The sequence below is a fragment of the Phoenix dactylifera genome, chromosome 5 (genome assembly GCF_051530095.1).
Source record: "Phoenix dactylifera cultivar Ajwa chromosome 5, Ajwa_hap1_PhDact_Kaust_v1.1, whole genome shotgun sequence".
Lineage (NCBI taxonomy): Eukaryota > Viridiplantae > Streptophyta > Magnoliopsida > Arecales > Arecaceae > Phoenix > Phoenix dactylifera.
This window is the reverse complement of record NC_143194.1, coordinates 31335938-31354734: the sequence shown is the minus strand read 5'-3', so window position 1 is coordinate 31354734 and position 18797 is coordinate 31335938. Positions and strand designations below refer to the sequence as shown.

The window sequence follows — 18797 nt, the reverse complement described above, 5'->3', positions numbered from 1 at the left end:
CCCCACGCTCGGCTGGCTTATTGGTGGTTATGCTTTCCTTCCACTTGTACCAAGGTGGCACTGGGGTGACGTACCCACACGTGAGGCGGTGAACCCAGTGGGGTGAGCCCACGGGTCGGGGAAGGCACGCGAAACCTGCGACCTGTATCGAACATTTCCTAGTGGAAGGGGGGCTCAGTAATGGGGCTGCTACGCGGGTGGGCTGGTCCCTCCCCCTCCCCTCCTTTTTTTTCACCAAAAAACAAAAAGAGGCATTTCCTAAGCGATGGGTTACCGTCTCTAAAACATGGTGGAACTGTCTGCTCTCCCTTTTAAGTCCTTCAAGGAGCTTCTAAGGTGATGGTAACAACGATGTTTCAGGTTCAAAGGCGTCAGGTTCTTCCCTCCACGTTTGTATGGAGACGGCAGCAGCACCACAGCAAGTATAGAAGATTTGAAAGCAAGGTCTGCCGTACCGGTGGCCGGCCGGACCGGTACGGTACCGGTCCGGTCCGATACGTACCGGCTGGTACCGGTCCCGTACCGGCCGGTACGCGGTGGTTTCAAAAACCACAGCGCGCGGCGCTGTGGTTCTAAAAAAAAAAAAAATGTACCGGTGCGAACCGGCCGTTTCGCATCGGTACGAGGCCGGTACCGGCCAGTACGGGCTCCGAACCGGCCGGTACGGGCCCGAACCAACCGGTACGCACCCATACCGGCCGGTTCGGATAAAAAATCGGAAAATATCAGTTTTTTATCCGGACCAGTACGTACCGGCCCGTACCGGCCGGTACGGTATTCCATGTTTGGAAGTACATGTTTCCAGGCCAAAGTGGTATTGGCTGGGTCTGGCTTCGGGGGGTGACGGATGGAATCTGAAGATGGAAACCTGTGTTCAAGATGGCTTGGAAGGAATGGTATGGCGGAGGCCAGAAATATAAGATGAAGATGATGGCTGATACCTATGATAAAAATGAAAATGATGACAAAAAGGCACCGATTGAAGCGCTCAACCAAAGGAAAATCGATCCGGCGGACAAAAGAAAAGGCACCGCCTGATCTTAATCTCGAACTGGCATCCAGGCGGCAGAATGATTTTTATCTTTTTTTTATAAAGCATATGAAGCTTCCTGTCAGTTGTAGAACAGGGTAGTTCAAGGAAATATAAGATACATGTTTTCATGTTTATGAATTATGAGTTCTTTTTCTTTTTTTTTTCCTCCGCAGGTTTATGTTGATTCTCGGTGCATTGTTTCTGTATAAATTAATGGCACTGGAGATGGCATATAAAAATTTCATTATAAAAAAATTGGAAAATAGAAATTGCCTTGAGGATGTCTCTTGAATCGATTTGCGACCTCACAAAAATTCAGGGAAAGGCTAAAAAGCCAATAATTGATTGAGATCGATGGCACTTGCAGTTGGTAACACAACAAAATTAATGGATTATGATACAACATTGGGGCACTTTCACAGCTATCTAGAGACTGATCTTAAGGCAGCCGACGGGCTATTATGCTCCCTGTTGGGTCAAGAGCATCAGGTTCTGGGCCCCACAACTCCGACTCAAACATTAGTCTACTTCTCAAGATCCTCAATGAGTACCTGAAATCTCCTGTTGAATTGATCTAAAGGTAACGTGTATGGCCATGGCACAGCCAGAAATATAGCCCTTTGAATACTATAACACGTAGTGCAGCTAGACTAGGTTTGAAATTCGACCTGAACCCGGCCCTCTCCTTCGCCGCCGTCGCTTCTGCCGCATACGCCAGCTTAGGCATAACAGAAGGCCTGAGAATCAACAGATGAAATCAATAGGCCACTGTGGGGAAAAAATCAGCAATTTACAATTTATTATTGATTCCCTATGGTCGTACTTACCAGTCACAGCAACAAACAAAGGTACGACCCATTGACTTGCCATTAACATGGGTATGTCAACCTGCAGACAGTATCAAATCAGTTATCGGGCGAATAATCAGCAGAAAACAAGTGTTAAATAAAATGCTTGGCTGGCTGATATGGCTTTAATGCTCTACAATCTGAAGTTCCATTGTGGATATTGTTATTTTCATAAAGGAGAATATCTTGTAAATGAGAGATGAAAGCACCAAAAGCATAAATTTATTTGATTTTTTCCCTTCTCTTTTCTGTTTTCTCTGTTAATTGGTAGAACCAATGACAAAACCAAAAAACAAAATAGATAATAAAATTTGTCAGTAGTTCATGACAATTTATTAGCTTCCTTTGTTTGGTCACTTATGGTCAGATGATACTAGAAAAGGATCTAGTCCACTCGGATAGATTTGTTTATAACAAATAAGGACAGCATGGCCCATGGCCGTGATTCCTTGGACTGCATACTACCAATTAATGCATTCTTTGATTTCATATGAGTGAAAAATAAAATTACAAAAAGAAGCAACTTATAGAGACTTCAAGGAGAATCATGGTAATCTAATTCGCATCCAGAATATTGAAATTTTATTCAAGTTTTCCCATACTATATTGTATTGATGCATAATGTAGGGAACATATACCAGTAAACTTCATGAATAAAAGTCCTAGTCTGTCTGATATTCTAAATAAAAATCAGGAAGAGAGCCTTATGTTCATACCTCATCACGGTTGAGCAGACCCAAGAAGTCCACGCTATTGTGAAACTTGTTTCTACCTACAGCCCCAGAATTATTTCCTCCATCAATCTGTATCGTAACATCATCTGATCTTCGATTGGATCCCTTCATTGTGATGTTCAAATCACTACCCAGGTCAATGGTAGGATATCCTGGGAGTTTTCTATTCCTGCCAATGAGTTGAACATACCCTTTTGTCCCCCAAACCTCAAACCTAGAGTCATGGTGGCAGATCAAATCTTTACCCACTACCGCAGAATATGACGAAAAGTTTACATCAGTTCTACGAGATGGTAACTGGCCACCATCCTCGTGCAGCGGGACCTTGGTTTTTGCTGAGTCTGCAAAAAGCACTGGATCTTTAACATTCTTGTTGGTGAAGTCCAGCATCTTCCTCAGAAGCCAATAGCAGTTTGTTACCATGTGACTACTGTCAAGGCAATTGGAATCCCCATAGACTGCTATTCGACCCCTACCAATCTCCACTAGACCAAGAATTGAAGAGAGCTGCAACCATAGAATGAAATAGAATAGATGAGAGAAAAGAATCATAGATGTCATGAATTATAATAGGCATTTGTTTTCTGATTGACTAAATTCCCAATCCACCAACACACCCACCCAGTCTCAACTCTTTAATTTTTCCATCATTAACCTAGTCAAACAGTAAGAAGATCCTCAGATATTAGAGAAAAAGATATATACTATTAGATTACATAAAAGAAGACGAGGCTGCGAACCTTGGTCATCCCAGAAGTCTGCAGTATGTTCTGCGTAGCACCACTTTCTGAGTTGTCCTGAAATTCAAAACTATGTACATAACCACCACCTGGAAATTTCACTATGTCAGTTCCGGAGGCATAATGGCTCTGCTCACCGTTGATTGAGAAATCACCATTTAAAATTTTATCCCCAAAAGCAATACCAAATGGGGTCAAGAGCTCATTAAGCGCAGGGATATTTGCACCTCCGGTAACTGGAGTCCACCAACTCCGTGTGTTATCATCAAAAAATCTCATCTTCACCATTGAATCTACATTGTACCATTCAGCAAAAACGACAAGTCCCAGCCCTCCAATAATAACATCATCCCTAAGTTTCTCAATTTCCTCTCTGAAAAATTCGTCTTCAAGATCCACCAGGAGCAATGTTCCATAGCGTCTAGCATCAAAACATGTAAGAGGCGATCCAAGTGTCTCAACATAGTATCCTGCATCCCGTAGCATGTTGTACATGATGTGGAAATTTGTGTGCAGGTGATCACCATGCCAATCAAGAATGTCATTACGAACATCCAGGGAATCTCTTGGAATATATCCAGGTGGGTATTTTATATTGTGAAATTGGTCCCATATAACTCTCTTTGATCTTGGTGGGGTCGGAACCACTTTTAGTTTCAAATAAAGCACACAAGTACTACTTCGTGGGCTTTTTTCTCCACGAGATGGTGGACTGTTTATTTTAAGTGTCACGTTACCCTCAATCAGACCCGAGAATTCGGCACCTTCTTCCTTGATCTGCATGTGAAGCGCAAGGTGACCAGTCCAAGGCCAGATGACATCTGAGTATGTGAAGTAAATGCTGAGCAGATTGCCAACCTCATCAAAAGGCTGCCATATAGGTGGGCTCTCAACATAACCAATCACACCCATGCCATTAAGGATTGTAGCATTGAAGATGACAGGCATGGCCCCAGCATACAAAGGCTGGCGACAGAAAGGCCAGGAGTAGGGACAATCGGTATAGTCAAGAACACATGGGAAAATGCTAGCTCGGGGTTGATAACTTTTCAGGATTTCGTAAGCCTCCCAGCTGTGAGGAAAAAAATGACACTGCAGCATTATTATAAACATTGATGCAATTAAATTTCAAGGAGGCACCTTAAAATTTAGAACTTACAGGTTGAGTCTGCCAGCACCTTGCTCATACATATTAGGACCAGAAAGTTTGGTCGCACCCTCAACTAGAGCTTGCTTCATGCTTGCAGGAGTCAGAAGATCTTTCCGGTTTTTTTCTGGGATAACACTTACAAGCAAGCATACCACACCAGCAACCACTGGACTTGCAACACTGGTGCCTGAGAGGCTTTTGCAACCTGTGCTGATCTTAGATCCCATTATTTCACGACCATATGCAACCACATCTGGTTTCACACGGCCATATCTGTCCAGACACACAGAAAACGTGAGTGATCTTCCTCACTGATATGCATGGACAGATGTAATTTTCCAACACTGAAGCTAGGAAAAACAACATATACATGTTCACATGTCAATATTTTTGTTTGGGCAGGGTGGCTATAATTTTAACAGTTCCCAAATGTTAATAATTGTACAGAGAAGTCTTTTTCACACAAACACACACACATATAGATGAAAAGAGATTCCAAGGCACTCCTAGGTGATGAAGCTACATCATATAGGCATGTTTAGTATATCATAAAATGCAGAATGTGTGGAAGGCAGAAAAAATGTTCGAAAAACTCTACAGAAAATTCATAGTGCTATTCCATAATTACTTCTGCTCAGACCAAGGCTTCAGCCATTTTCTACCAAGCCTTAGAGCATCAGGTCAATATATGATACAGTTATAGCAGAAATTCAACATCCTACATATTGCACATCATAGAAGCAAAGGGAATCTAGGGAAGGATCGAAAACTTTGATGCCAACTTCTAATCCTTAGAATCCAGTGGATAATAATGGCAGAAAAATATATAAAGTAAATAAAGCATACAGTGTGTCAATAAGTCAGTTGATTTAACAATAAACAGACTTGTTATACGAGATTTATTTAGGAAAACATTTAAAGCCAATATCATAAATGTTTGGATTTCGTAGAAGGCTAGCAAAACATTGACATCAAAAAATAAATTTCTAGAAATGAATAAAAAGCTTACCCATGCGGAATCTCCCATGTACTCATGCCACGTGAGGAGAAAGAAGCAATATGATCATTGTAATCAATACCACCGACTCCGATAACATCACTCTGGTCAGCTGGATTATTTAGTGTACCATACAAAGGTCCATCATTTCCAATGGCTGACACCATAATAATATTATTTGCTGTGAGCTCCCAAACCTGATTACCAGTCAACGGCATTAACAATTAGCGCATAGGTTTGCACAATGAATGACTTAACAATAAAATTGTTTCTTAACACAAAGTTGGGACTTAATAACTAGAATTTATGCTTATGAAAACTACCTTGAGAATTTAAGATCAGTTGCTCACAGCAGGTTCCACTGCAATGTCTATTTGTACCCTAGAGTTACAGCAACATACAATACCGACTTGGTGACCTTCAAAGTAACTCCAACACACAATAGGTTCTATGAAGACTACAAAAATCTGTGTAATGGTCACTATAGTAAAGAGCATTCATAATTTTCTCAGGCTGTGAGATTACAAATTAAAATATTTCAAATTTATAAGAAATGATGTGTTTATTAAGTTTATTGTCATGAACTGATGGATACATGAAAATATAAATGCATGAATGAAAAGCTAGAAACATAGCATTCATTATGACAATGTCACTAGGTAAAAAACAGCATTTAAAAGGATTTAAATGAAATACTAACCAGCACGACAAATTAACATAACATGAGCGAGAGTCCTGGTCGATGATTAATTATATCAATAAAGATTCCTCAAAGAAAGAAGCTAGCTTAAGAAGTACTACAATTGGCTTCAAGTGTCAGCCGAGCAACTAGCAAAAAACAAGTCAAAGTTACTTCATTCCAAATCCGATAGGCAAAACCACAATAGCCCAGAGGATGATTACGTGTCTACCTAAGCTAGAAATATGCATGCATACAAGCAAGTTCAGAGATGCTGATCAATTAAGTCATCATGGACAAAGTCATGAGTGGCTGGTTTTATGTGATAGTTTGTTTTGAGATTTGTTGTGGTCAAGTCATATTTTCTGTTAATTAATATTGATAGGTTATTTCTTACATCCCTCATCTAGGTCTCTGTGTCCACCCTTCATTTATTTTTTTTTCAACATTTGTTGTGATCAAGGCAATGTTCTATTAATTAGCACAGGTTGATTCTTTTCACGGCTCTCATTTAAGGCCTGTTTGGCATCACTAGCAGTTTCCAGTTTTCATTTTTTGTTTGTGAAAACATGAAAACTGAGGCAAAAAGCTTGTTTAGTTACCCTGTTTCACTTTCTGTTTTTTCAACAACTCTTTCCAAGTTTCCAAAAAATATGAAAGCTCTCAAAACTAGTTCACTTTTTTTGAAAACGGAATCCACCAATAGCCACCACCGCCTCCTCTGTCACCACCACCACACCCATTGGCCTCCCACCACCACCTGCTGCAGCCCATCGGTTGCTACTAGCCAGCACCTCTGGCTGTTAGCTACCATCACTGCTGCCAGCCACCCTTGCTGACCATCAGTGCCACCATCACTCGCCGGCCGTCACTGCTGCTGCCGATAGTGCCATCGCTGCCACAATCCAAATGACTACCAAACAAGCTCTGGGTTTCAGTTTTGAAAAAAAAGAAAAGAAACTGGATTTGGCTTTCATGAAAATTGAAAATTGGAAACTAGAAGTGATGCCAAATGGAATCTTAGGTATCTAGGTCTGCTCTGCTGATTCAAACCTGTGAACATATTTGGGTTTTGCTCCTTGCTAAGCCTCATATGCCTTTCATAGCAAATGAATCAACCAACAATTAATTACTATATCTTTATCAATGCCCGCTGCAACACTATCTTGTGTACTTATTACTAAAATTTTCCAAGATACGCCACATATCTACCCCAACAACCTCAAAGACCTCATCTTTGAAATGATCTTGTATATTAACTCCCTTTATTCCTAACCAAAAAATTATTGCATGTCTGACTATTGTTGGTTTGTTGTACAAATTTTCTCAAGCATAGAAATCACTCAACGAGAGGGCAACTACATTATTCACCCAATTGACACTGCTAGAGAACATACCAAATTACCAAGTATCTTCTCTTCTCCTCTATAATGAAGGTGCCACAAATAAATGCTTTATAGCATCTGGTAGCCTTCAAGTTCATTGAAGCCACATTGTCATCTATCTTCAACACTAATATAGTGAGTACATGCAACCAACTATTTTTCACCTTTTCACTATAGCACTCCTACATAATTTAAATTTAGCATTCCAGCATGCTCTAGTATATAACACCACGTCATCTGGTTATTCTTCGATATGGCATATTTCATTAAAAACAATAGTAAGGAGATGTAGATTTACGGCCTAAGAATATTATGGGTAATCTCCTCGAAAATAATTTCATATGATATTTCTCCAACATAGAATTTCCATAGGATTGTCCATATACTCTTGTAAGATAACTATTTTCTTTCTCCCTTGTTGCCAACAAAGTACAATATGGTTTGTCATCCCTTTTTTAGGTCATGAGGTTTACTAAATTAATGGGATTTTTTAGATATATACCCCTACAAATATGGTATAATACATATTTACCCCTCAAAATTACTATTCGCATATATACTGTTCAATTCATCCTGTTTTCTCACAATTATCATTCCATTTTTTGATAACAATGTTAGTAAGCAATTGTGTTAAGAATAAAATGACTCTATACACTTTTGCATTAATTAGCCTGGAAATTTAAATTAAATTAAATTTATATTATAAGTATTTGCATAATTTTTTAGGGGTATTAATACAACAGTGTAATATATCCATTCTATATTTAAAATATTGCTTAGCAACACCATCAGCCAAAAGTTTAACAAGGGCATTGTTGCACAAACAAGATGAATTGATATATATATATATATATATATATGTAAATAATGACTTTTGAGAGGTCAATGTGCAATAACCCATATTTGCATGGGTACATATGCAAAATCCTTAAATTGATTCATCATTTTATGCATCGATCCAATCAAGAGTATCAAACCAACAAAAGGCGGGGATAAGGTATGTTGTGCCGGTATCAAGATCCATACCGGTTGCTCAATGGTACAGTATGGTACAGTATTATACTATTTCGTTCCAAGCCCATATCGACATAGCTAAAGCCGGCGAGGAAGGGGAGAGAGGGGGGGAGGGAGAGGCTAAGAGAGAGAGGGCTTTCGAGCCCCCTCTCCTCCAACCGCATGAGAACAGGGGCAAAGGAGAGGGGGCTCGAAAGCCCTCTCTCTCCTCTCAGCCTCTCTCCCCCTCCCTTCCTCTCCCCCTCCCCCTCCCTTCCTCCTCCCTCTCTCTCCCTGCCTCTCTCTCTCCCCTACCTCTCTCTCTCTCTCTTTTCCTTTCTCTCATTCTTCCTCTCCCATGTTTCATCAGATTTCTTGAACCAGGGGGTGGACTGGCATGGTTCCACCCTCAATACAGCTCAGTAATGCCCAAAACCAAGCGGTTCGAGGCGGTACAGGATTCCTTGGGTGGGAACCTGAAATAAATTCTAAATCTCAAAATAGATATGAATATGAAATATTTTTAGATTCCTATGCCGAAGATCTGCCTATGAATAAATCATACTCCAGAAGGCAATATTTTTCACTAATCACCCAAAATTAAATTTCATACCATATTCTCTCCTTTTATATCTAGAGCCATTAAATAAAGCTTATTAGATTGGACTCCTTTATTAATCGGGATACCTCATGAACTTATCCCTAAAAACTCAAAAGGAGAGCAATTTAAATCCTTTGGGGAATTCTAGAAATAGCTAAATTCATTCTTCCATAAACCCAACCCAACAACATAAACTCTTTCTAAGTTAACCTAGGCCTAAAGTTGCACGCACAGACACTAATCTTCCCCAAAATAAGATACCAAAGCCACAAAAATATCCATAAAAATATAAAAATATGTACAAAAATTGCAAGAAAATAGAAGATGCCTAACTTTATTTATTAAGGCACTTAATATTTGATAAAACAACAGTTTAACTGACTTGGAACCCTGAAAATGTAATAACTAAATCTAAAGATAATTTGAATTTAAATCACCTCAAAAACTACCAAGGGAAGGTGATACACAAACATATAGACATGCAGATATACTACGAAGTCTTTTAAAGGTAGATCTTTCAAGCTCTTTGCACAAACCTGAGATTTTTGCCAACCTAATTATTTACCATAAAGAAATCAAAAAAGTAAAAGTTAAACTGAAAGAGAAAATATGCAGATATTTTGCCAATTATAAAGCTAGTCATCAGCTCAGTGGAAATGTTAATTAACAGTCTTTTTTACAATGACTAGCTTAGAAGAAATTAATAGTAAGATTTAGAAGAATCTGCAAACTTATATATCAAGGCTAAAAAAGGAGCATTTGGAATTCAATGGCAAAATTTAAATAATACTAATGGTCCGATGACTTGTAGAGTCGAAGAGGTTAGCGTTCTAGGTTACACTGAATAAGCTAATGTAAGTATTATAGGTCGCAATCATCCAGCAAAACCTCCAAAGTACCTTTTCTACAAACGGGAGATCCAGATAATCAGGCCCGCCAATACTCAAATTCAGCACATCCATATTGGTTGCAATAGCATAATTAAATGCATCAAGAAACCATGACGTGTAAGATACCTGCAACAAGGCTGAAGAAAGAATTCTCAAAATCATGCCAGAACATGTAATAACTGAAAGTTTCCGAGACATGATTGGAACACAAAATGCATGAATCAGTCACAAAATGCTTGATAGGAAATGAAAGTATTCTCATGAAGAAAAATGAACATAAAAATTTAGCATCGGCATGAAAAATTTATCAAATATATGAGTATAATTTAACCAATTACAAAATAAAGCATCACGCATGGTGGGTAACACAATATAGAATTTCAACTTGATCCAATTTATCCATTTACCAAAGACAAGAAGTCACTGTATGGGAAGTCTACAAACTTTTCCCCATCTAAAGGAATTTTATTCCATTAGGAAAAGTATAGGTTGGCACTAGAACAAACAAGTTCTCTGTACAAGACCTTGATTCTTCCCTCATTTACTCTACTCCTTCCACGTTTTCAGGAACCTAGAGGAACCTAACCTGATTATATGACTTTGATCTGCATGATCAGCTAGATAGTTTCAGCTTGCCAACTGTCCTTCAAGGTCATGGCAAGCTCTTCCTTCTCCCAAGTTTGCCTTAGCAAGAAATTTGAACTTGAATTTATTAAAGACCGATGACAGCATGAGAGGCAATCATAGAACATTGTCAAACTTTGGTGGATAATACCTTGGTATATGTATCCAAGCCCATATAGATTGGATTTGTCTTGTAGTTAAGTACTGAGATACAAGAAAAATTTGAGACATATAACATCCCAGCTGTCAACAGTATTTTGATTTTGCATTAGGGCATAGCCAGCAAAAAAAATGCCTCCGCGATCCTTGCAACTTATGTGCCACAAAATCTATAATTCCAATATTAAAACACTTGTGCTGCATATATTAAGATCAAAAGTTTTGGAAAAACTTAAACTTGAAACTTACTATACAAGTTGGTGGTAGTTCTAAATGTTTACAGCTATGAAATATAATAAGTTATCAAGTGAAATTGACCTAGTTTGATTACAGGTGCTTGCAAGTGGTGCCATAATCATGATGTTGAATGTTTTTACGGATGGACAGATAAATTTCTTTGGTTGTCTTAAGTCTTTTGGGATATTGCCTGTTTGGCCTGGACATTAGAGCTCTAACCTGCCTGCTGGCGGGCAATATCATAATCAAGATGATTTTGGTGCAGGGAGCATTGCCATGGAGTTCCTAGGCTACATACCCTTCCATCAATGCAGTTTTCTCACCACAAAGAAAGACATGGTTCAATTATAATATAACTACTTGGAAGCAAGAGTTACTGTGATATTATAGCATTTGCATGTCTTTTAAAACATGTCGTGACTGTAATTATATCTGCATGGAGTTCATGGAGATAGCAAAGTAATCAGCATTTGCAAAATATAATAAATAAAGCAATCCAATCACAAAAATATGAGGAAAGAGAAGATGATTGATGATGACTGAGCAAAGAGATGTAGCAAGGATAGCAAGAGTTTGACAAAGAATAGTTATGAATTTTAACACAGCAACAAAATGTTTTACTTCATTTACTTCGTGAGAAGACTTGTTTATGTGAAGCATGCTTGCCACAGGTCTTTAATACAGGAGTTTTCAGGATGATTGCAAGCACACCTTCATGGTATAAAAGTAAAACAGATATAAAATAATCATGTCAGCAATCAGCAGTAGTAACAACAGTGCCTTTGTAACAAGTGTGACATCTGTCTTCCAAACATTTGGATGACTTAACAGAAACCAAAAGGGGAACATATCCTGATGATGAACCATCTATTGTTTTTTTGGAATGCAGGCATTTCAACTTAATATTTCAGTCAATATCAAAAGAAGCGGAAGAGAAAAACATGATAACATAAAACAAAGATATTTAATGGATGATGGATGAGAAGGTAAGCAGTATCATACAGAACACTATCATTTACACGTTAAATTTCGTAAGGCAAATTATGCATTACCTGAGCATCAGTGAATACTCGAAATGCATAGATTTCAGTGTCTGGAGCAAAACCCAGGCACTCTGCATCTTCACCAGCAATAACTCCTGCTACAAAGGTCCCATGCCCAAGATTGTCATTTAATGTATCCTCGTTTGTCCAGTTAGTGCGCTCCTGGATAAGTTAGTGACGAATTTAACCTCATGTTCCAGTAAATTACTGACAAATAGAACTCCTACACATGAACACAGACACTGAAACTTGACGAGATTTAGAATGGAAAACCATAAGTACCATCTTTGCTTTCTGATGCATCAGAGATATGAAATTTCTGATAATCATAAGTTATAAAGCAGAGCATCTTGTGTTGAAGCTTGTATCAGAAAAAGGCATATGAACAACTACTATATTAAGACTAGGGTGCATGATTCCAAGTGATGATGCAAAACAACATAGTATCGTTCATAAATTCAGAACTGTATGTTGCCCTCTTGTGTAAACATGAAGAAATTTAAAGAAAACTATACCTTGATATTACGAAAATGCGGATGATTTGCTCGAATACCAGTGTCAAAAATTGCCATTTTCACTTTTGCACCAGTGAATCCCCGAGCCCAAAGTCTGTCAGCTCCAAAAAGAGATGTAACTTGGGATCTCTGTAAAAAGGATAATAACTGTCAAATAATTTCCGACACAGCAAAAGCAGAACTGTGACAAACTATCAGAGACAATCACTAAAATCCAGTGAACTAATTCAATAGGGTGGTGCAGGACCAGTTCAAGAACAAAGAGCCCAATTATGCTATCTGGCTCTTTCCAAGAGATTGGAAAGTCCAGTCACTCAGAACTTTGAATGGTCTAGCCTGGAGGCATGCATATTATATGCGCACTAACTTAGAGCCAAAGACCCATTTTCTACAAGGGTGCCAACTGGTCAAGTTGGAAAGACCTAGGTTCCGACGCACCATCACTCTGATGCTCAGGTGCCTCGACATATCCTAGTTCTGCAGAGGGATAAGTAAAAAGGCTCGAATTTTCTACAAAGTTTTCTATTTTAGGCTTTTCAAATAGAAACAAAATAGCCTTTTTTCCCCCTCAGTCCTCATATCAGGAAAAAAATATTTTTAGAGTATTTTTCAGTCAATGAAATAACCCTCCATTCCTTTCCACGCTGGATGCACACTATCTTTAGCACCATCACTTGTGAAAGCCCGGCATCATTTGCCAGTAGTGTCATATTTTTTGCACCATATCGCATCTACCATTCTACATTCCACCATTAACTTTGCTGACCAGTTGATTGACTGCCGGAGTGGATCTAATTGGCTAGAAATTAATTCGATACCTCCCTTTCTTTTATTCTTTTTTCTTTCTTGTTTTTTTCGTTAACATTTTTTTCCTATGCAATTGCTGCTATTCACAGACTCCTACTTCCTGTCCAACTCTATCAATGCAGTCCTGGGTGGATAAAGTAGAACCAGTGGAAAAGGATTATTTTGTCATCGACACGTGAATAATTGCAGAGCTCCTTGATCATGTGTCAGTTGCCAAGATTTATATTTTGATGCGTATTTCACCATTTAGAGAAGAATTGCACAAGAGGACAAGGCTTAATTACACCGAAACCAAACGAAAGAAAGAAAGAAAGAAAGAAAATGTACCTGCATCAAAAGCTTCCTTTTCCAGCAAATTGATGCGTTGCTAACCGGACTATACGCCCGGTCTTCTTCCTCCTCGAACGACATCGATGTGAAAATTTTCCCAGGGCGTTTCTTGCACTCCAGAAAGGTCCCATCATTCGAATTTTCCTCCGCGAACAAACTCCGTGAATAGCTCGAATCGACGAACACGTCCTTCACCCGCCCCAACCTCTCGAGCTCCTCGATCAAAGCCATCCGATGCGAATCCTCTATCTCCAAGACCCCGAAATCCGTGGGGAATGACGCCGCCGGGTTCCTCCTCTCGATCCATCTCCACCCGTCCAACGATCCAAGATTCTCGTCGAGGTAGGCCAGGTGGTCCTCCGCCTTCCTGTACTCCAAGAACCTCACCACGTAGTTCCGGGAGAGGGTTAGGGTTCCGTTCTTGGGGACGAGGCGAGGAGATGAGCCAGCGGACGGATCGGAGAGCTGCCGGCGGAGGAGGGGGAGGGGGAATAGCACGAGAAGGAGAGGGAGAAGAGCGAGGGGTCCATGAAAGGCCCGACCTTTGAGGGCCATTGGGGGTGGAGAGCCAGGGAGATCACCTCAAGAAGCGGTTTTAATTAGGCTTAGGTGGGATTTCGGAGACGATACTCCCTCCATTCGCCGCCGCGGCGATAGCCGTCCGGGGATCGCTTGGCGTCTCAGGGCGAGCAAGATGATGGAAAAAATAGAAACGCGAGCGGACATAAACGGACAGTAAGATGCGTACAACAAAGACCTCACCGGTCCAAGACTACATGTGAGTCCTAGGGTTCACAGATCCATCGTCGCCATGGTTTGTATTTTCTCTAGAGATGTTCTTTTTGAAGAATCACAAGATTGCAAATACAGACGCGCATGTTTAAATACAAGGCGTTATAAACATATGGATTGTGTTTGGTGACCCAAAGTTAATTTTACATCATGATGGTTACCTTTGATCCCTGATGATTTAAAATTATCATATTTAATATGCTATATTCTAGTAATTAAAAAATTTTAGATATCCACAAATAACATATTTAATATTTTATAAAAATCTAAATTCTCTCACCACATAATACCAAAATTACTCTTCTTATATTTCATAAATATATTTCTTAATTATATAAAATATATTATAATAATATATCGATATAATTATGAATATATTCTATAAAAATATATTTATTAGTCCAATAAATTATTAATTTTATGAAATATATTTATTATGATTATTATTATAGAATTAATATTTTTTTATTTATACTTATAATATATTTTTAGTACTAATAATTGTTTTAATTAGGAAAATAAAGTAAATAAAAGTAAGATATTAAATACTTTCCATATATAAATATAAAGTACAATAATATTTTTATTATAGTTTAAAATTATCATCAAATAATAATATGACAATAATATGATTAATGATATATCATATTATAATATACTATAAATGTAATATATGTATAATATCAATATAATATAATATCATATATATATTAATTATTGATATAATATAGTAATGGTATATTGATGTACCAATTTTTTCCTACTAGCTGAGGGGTATTTTGTTCTCTAACTAACTTTTTAGATGCTTCGTTTAACTTTTGAACTTTGAGTTGTCATTTTGTTTTCAATTCGTAATATTATTTTACGTATTCATGTCTTGAAGCTTTATTACATAGGTTGGACAAGGCTTTTTTTTCTCATTTTATCTAGTTTAGTTATATAATTATGCTGCTAACTAGGGATAGCAATGCTTAATCATTTATCTTATTTAACTTGTTTCAACCGAATGTAGATTGAGTTGGATTTTTTGTTTAATAACATCGTTAGTTTCGGTTCTTTATTTTTGACCCATTTAAAACAATTTGGATTTGAGTGGACAGATTTTTGATCTATCATGTATTCAATCCAATCTGTATCTTATCCGACTTGACCCGATTGCCACTTGTGGTGCTGGCAAAACATCTGAATTGTTTGGATAAGAAACAACTTAATAGTTGCTTAATAACATGATAAGAAATAAAATAAAAAATATTTTGTTTTATTTCTTATTCGACTTTGATCCTATTAAGCCAGCCCCAATTGTCCAACTCCCCATTGATACGCTGCATGCTCAAGACTTCCTTCCGAAGCGAACAATCAGGGAAATTCTATAGTTTGGGATAAAAAAAAGATTCTGTGGAATTTAAAAGAGCTGGGTGGAACTTGTGAGTGATGGTGCTGTTGAAAAGGGATGGATAGATTTTCTTACCATTATAATGAAAACTTTTCCGTTTCAACCACATTCCGATTCTGATTTCATTTTTTAATATTTTTCAATAGCATAGGTCCCATCGGATGCCTTGAGCAATTCTTGAAAGCCCCTCATGTACGGAGCAAGTGCAGGCTGTTGGTAAAAAATAGAAGGGTCAGCAACGACGGGAAACGATAAAGATATAAAAGGGGATGGTTACGTAATTTGCAGTATTCAAAGTGCTATGTTTAGGATAATGATTTTCTCATAGAAGTTGTAAATTGGGGTATGTAAAATTTGAAGCATTTAGAATTCGAAACATTGCACTCTATAAAGGCCATGGCTACTAAGTGAACAATTAAGAATGAACAAAAAAAATAAGGAATTAGGTTGTTTTGGGGCCTTTTCTTGCATTCAAGAGGGGGCTTGATCGTTGCAATTCTGCCTAAAAAGCTTCAAAATTTTTTGCTTTGTAAAAATAATTAATAATAAATTCTAATTAGATTTCTATCCAACTATCAAAGTATATTTATGTTTAATTAAACTTTCAACCATTAATATAAAGTTCTAACCATTATACCCTTTTCGATTCATATCAAGTTAAAACAACTGATTAGACAAAAATTTGAGTTCAAATTTGATCAGACCATCTCCATTCCTTTTGCTTCCTCATTTCTTCTTTCTCAATAGTGCATATCCCTTCCCTACTCACACCATACTTAATTTGCTCCATATTTCCTTCCCTTTTTCCTGGATAAACATGTCACACCCCCGGCCCGAGATCGTGAGCCGGGGGTCGCGCCAACCGCCGCACACTCGTAGGAAACTCTCCCTACGAGCATGCAAGACATCTAAACCAAACATCTCAATTATATAAATAAAATAATTCAGCTGAAATAAATGCAATCTTATTCCATTGACTGACACAAATTATAAAGTCTCATAGTTCTAAATACGCAGCGAAACAATAAACATAAAACATCAATTTAAATAAAACCTAATCTAAGATAACTTGTGCTATAATTCTTTTATTCGCTCTTCCATATTGTAAAACCCTGGATCGAGTTAATTCTTCGGATCTGTAAAAATAGTAAAAAATCGTATAATGAGCTAGACAGCCCAGTAAGTAATAAATACTTTAACTAGACAATTCATATAATAACATAAAATATAAATACAAATTACGATGAATCAGCATAAAGACATAATCAATTTCTTTTCAAACATAAATCCATTGAAATCCGTATCTTTCAAATATCCATATAAATAATCATAAATCTGATTCAAAACAAATCACATTCATCTCAACAGCCTTTAACTATGATCACACTTATACCCTGTGGCTAGGCTAGAAATAGAACCGCACTTATATTCTGCGGAGTGGGCCAGAATACCGTACTTATACCCTATGGTGGAGCCAGAATTGCCAATGCATAACCCCCAATTGACAGGGTCCAGAACATAGTCAGGTTGAGAGTTCCAAATCTAATGCACATCAAAATTCTTTTGTAACATAATAAATATATCATAATCCAATCTAAATATGCATATACGATGCAAAAATAATAAATATATCCGAAAAATATTATTCCAATTCACCTTTCTATTTTTCATTCAAATCATTATCTCGTAAAATTCATAAATCACGTATAAATTCATTAACAATTTATTCGATGCAAAAATAATATTATATAAATGAAGAGTCTAGAGAAGGCAGTTCATTACTTACATTGAACGCGATCCACAACAAATCCAATTAATCTCACAAATCCTTCACAGAATCTAATATCCAAAAATCATATTCTTCTTTTAAAATTTATCACAATGTATATAAAAACTTAAATTTAATATTTCCTCATGGCCGACCCTACAGAAGTGCCTAGCACCCCAAGTTCGGATTCGGGTTCGGGTTCATACCCGTAAACCACCCCCTCTTCTTTTTTTTTTTGCTTTCTTTTCGTTTTCTTTCTTTTCTTTTCTTTTTTTCTTTTCTTTTCTTCTTCTCTTTCCCTCTTCTCCCGACTCGTCTCTTCTTTTTTCTTTGACGAAACAGGGGCCCGTGACCCCCCTTCTTCTTCTTCTTCCCTCCTCGGTCGATCCCAAAGGCGGCCACGGTGGCCGGCCTTGACGGCGGCAGGAGGTGGCGGAGCAAAGCCGACCACCCTCGGCGGCTAGCAGCGGTGAACACGGCCGGCGGCGAGTGTTCTCAGGCCAAACAAAGCTCCCATTTTGAACCCAATTTCTGGCGATTGACCGGCTCAAAAAATCACAATAAATCATGGCTAAATATCACAGAAGGAAGGGAGGAAAGCTGAGAGTCCTTACCTTGGCCCCGACGATGGTCCGGTGACTTCTTTCCGACGGCAAACGGAGGAGGAAAAGACCACCCGTGCCAAAGCTAATCCTGGTTTTAATGGCTCTCTCCCTCTCTCTCGGCCGCCAGCCCAAGGAAGAAGACTCCCCAACTAGACGCGGCGACCTTGCTTCGGATGGCTTCAAGGGGAGGAAGAAGCCCTAGAAAAACCAGGCGATCCCGGCTTCTTTGGGATGATTTCTCCCTTCATCTCGCGCCCTCACGTGCGACGCACGTGAGGCCAAAATTTGGGCTGGGGCGGTCAATGGACCGGGCCCAGTTTCAGGGTCTCACAAAACAACTTGCATTTTTCCAAAGAAATAAAAATAAAATAAGTACATAAGCCAAATAGAATTGATAATTGGATCAGCAGAAAGCTTTGTTGTTGGGGGGGGGGGGGGGGGGGGGGGGGGGATAATTAATAATCCAACAAGGGA

At 38.4% G+C, this 18797-nt stretch overlaps 1 protein-coding gene across 1 annotated transcript; it reads right to left on the bottom strand.

Moving 5' to 3' along the window:
• Nucleotides 1-1347: 1347 nt before the first annotated feature.
• S1P (SITE-1 protease) lies at nucleotides 1348-14619 on the bottom strand. Its single transcript, XM_008796828.6, has 10 exons — nucleotides 13763-14619; nucleotides 12629-12757; nucleotides 12123-12275; nucleotides 10060-10176; nucleotides 5515-5699; nucleotides 4515-4778; nucleotides 3356-4427; nucleotides 2598-3122; nucleotides 1861-1921; nucleotides 1348-1770 (listed from the first exon to the last, which is right to left on the bottom strand). Exons 1-10 carry the CDS (start codon nucleotides 14318-14320, stop codon nucleotides 1679-1681), a joined length of 3156 nt encoding a protein of 1051 aa, XP_008795050.4. The 5' UTR covers nucleotides 14321-14619; the 3' UTR covers nucleotides 1348-1678.
• Between the last annotated feature and the right edge of the window lie 4178 nt (nucleotides 14620-18797).

What these genes read in the sequence shown, in the direction of transcription:
- S1P (XM_008796828.6), bottom strand. Translation starts at nt 14,320, where the DNA reads ATGGCCCTCAAAGGTCGGGCCTTTCATGGACCCCTCGCTCTTCTCCCT. An exon ending in ATCTCCCGTTTGTAGAAAAG is followed by an intron (nt 5,700 to 10,059) that starts GTACTTTGGAGG and finishes ACTGGTAATCAG; the next exon opens with GTTTGGGAGCTCACAGCAAA. An exon ending in AGACTTCTGGGATGACCAAG is followed by an intron (nt 3,123 to 3,355) that starts GTTCGCAGCCTC and finishes CTATGGTTGCAG; the next exon opens with CTCTCTTCAATTCTTGGTCT.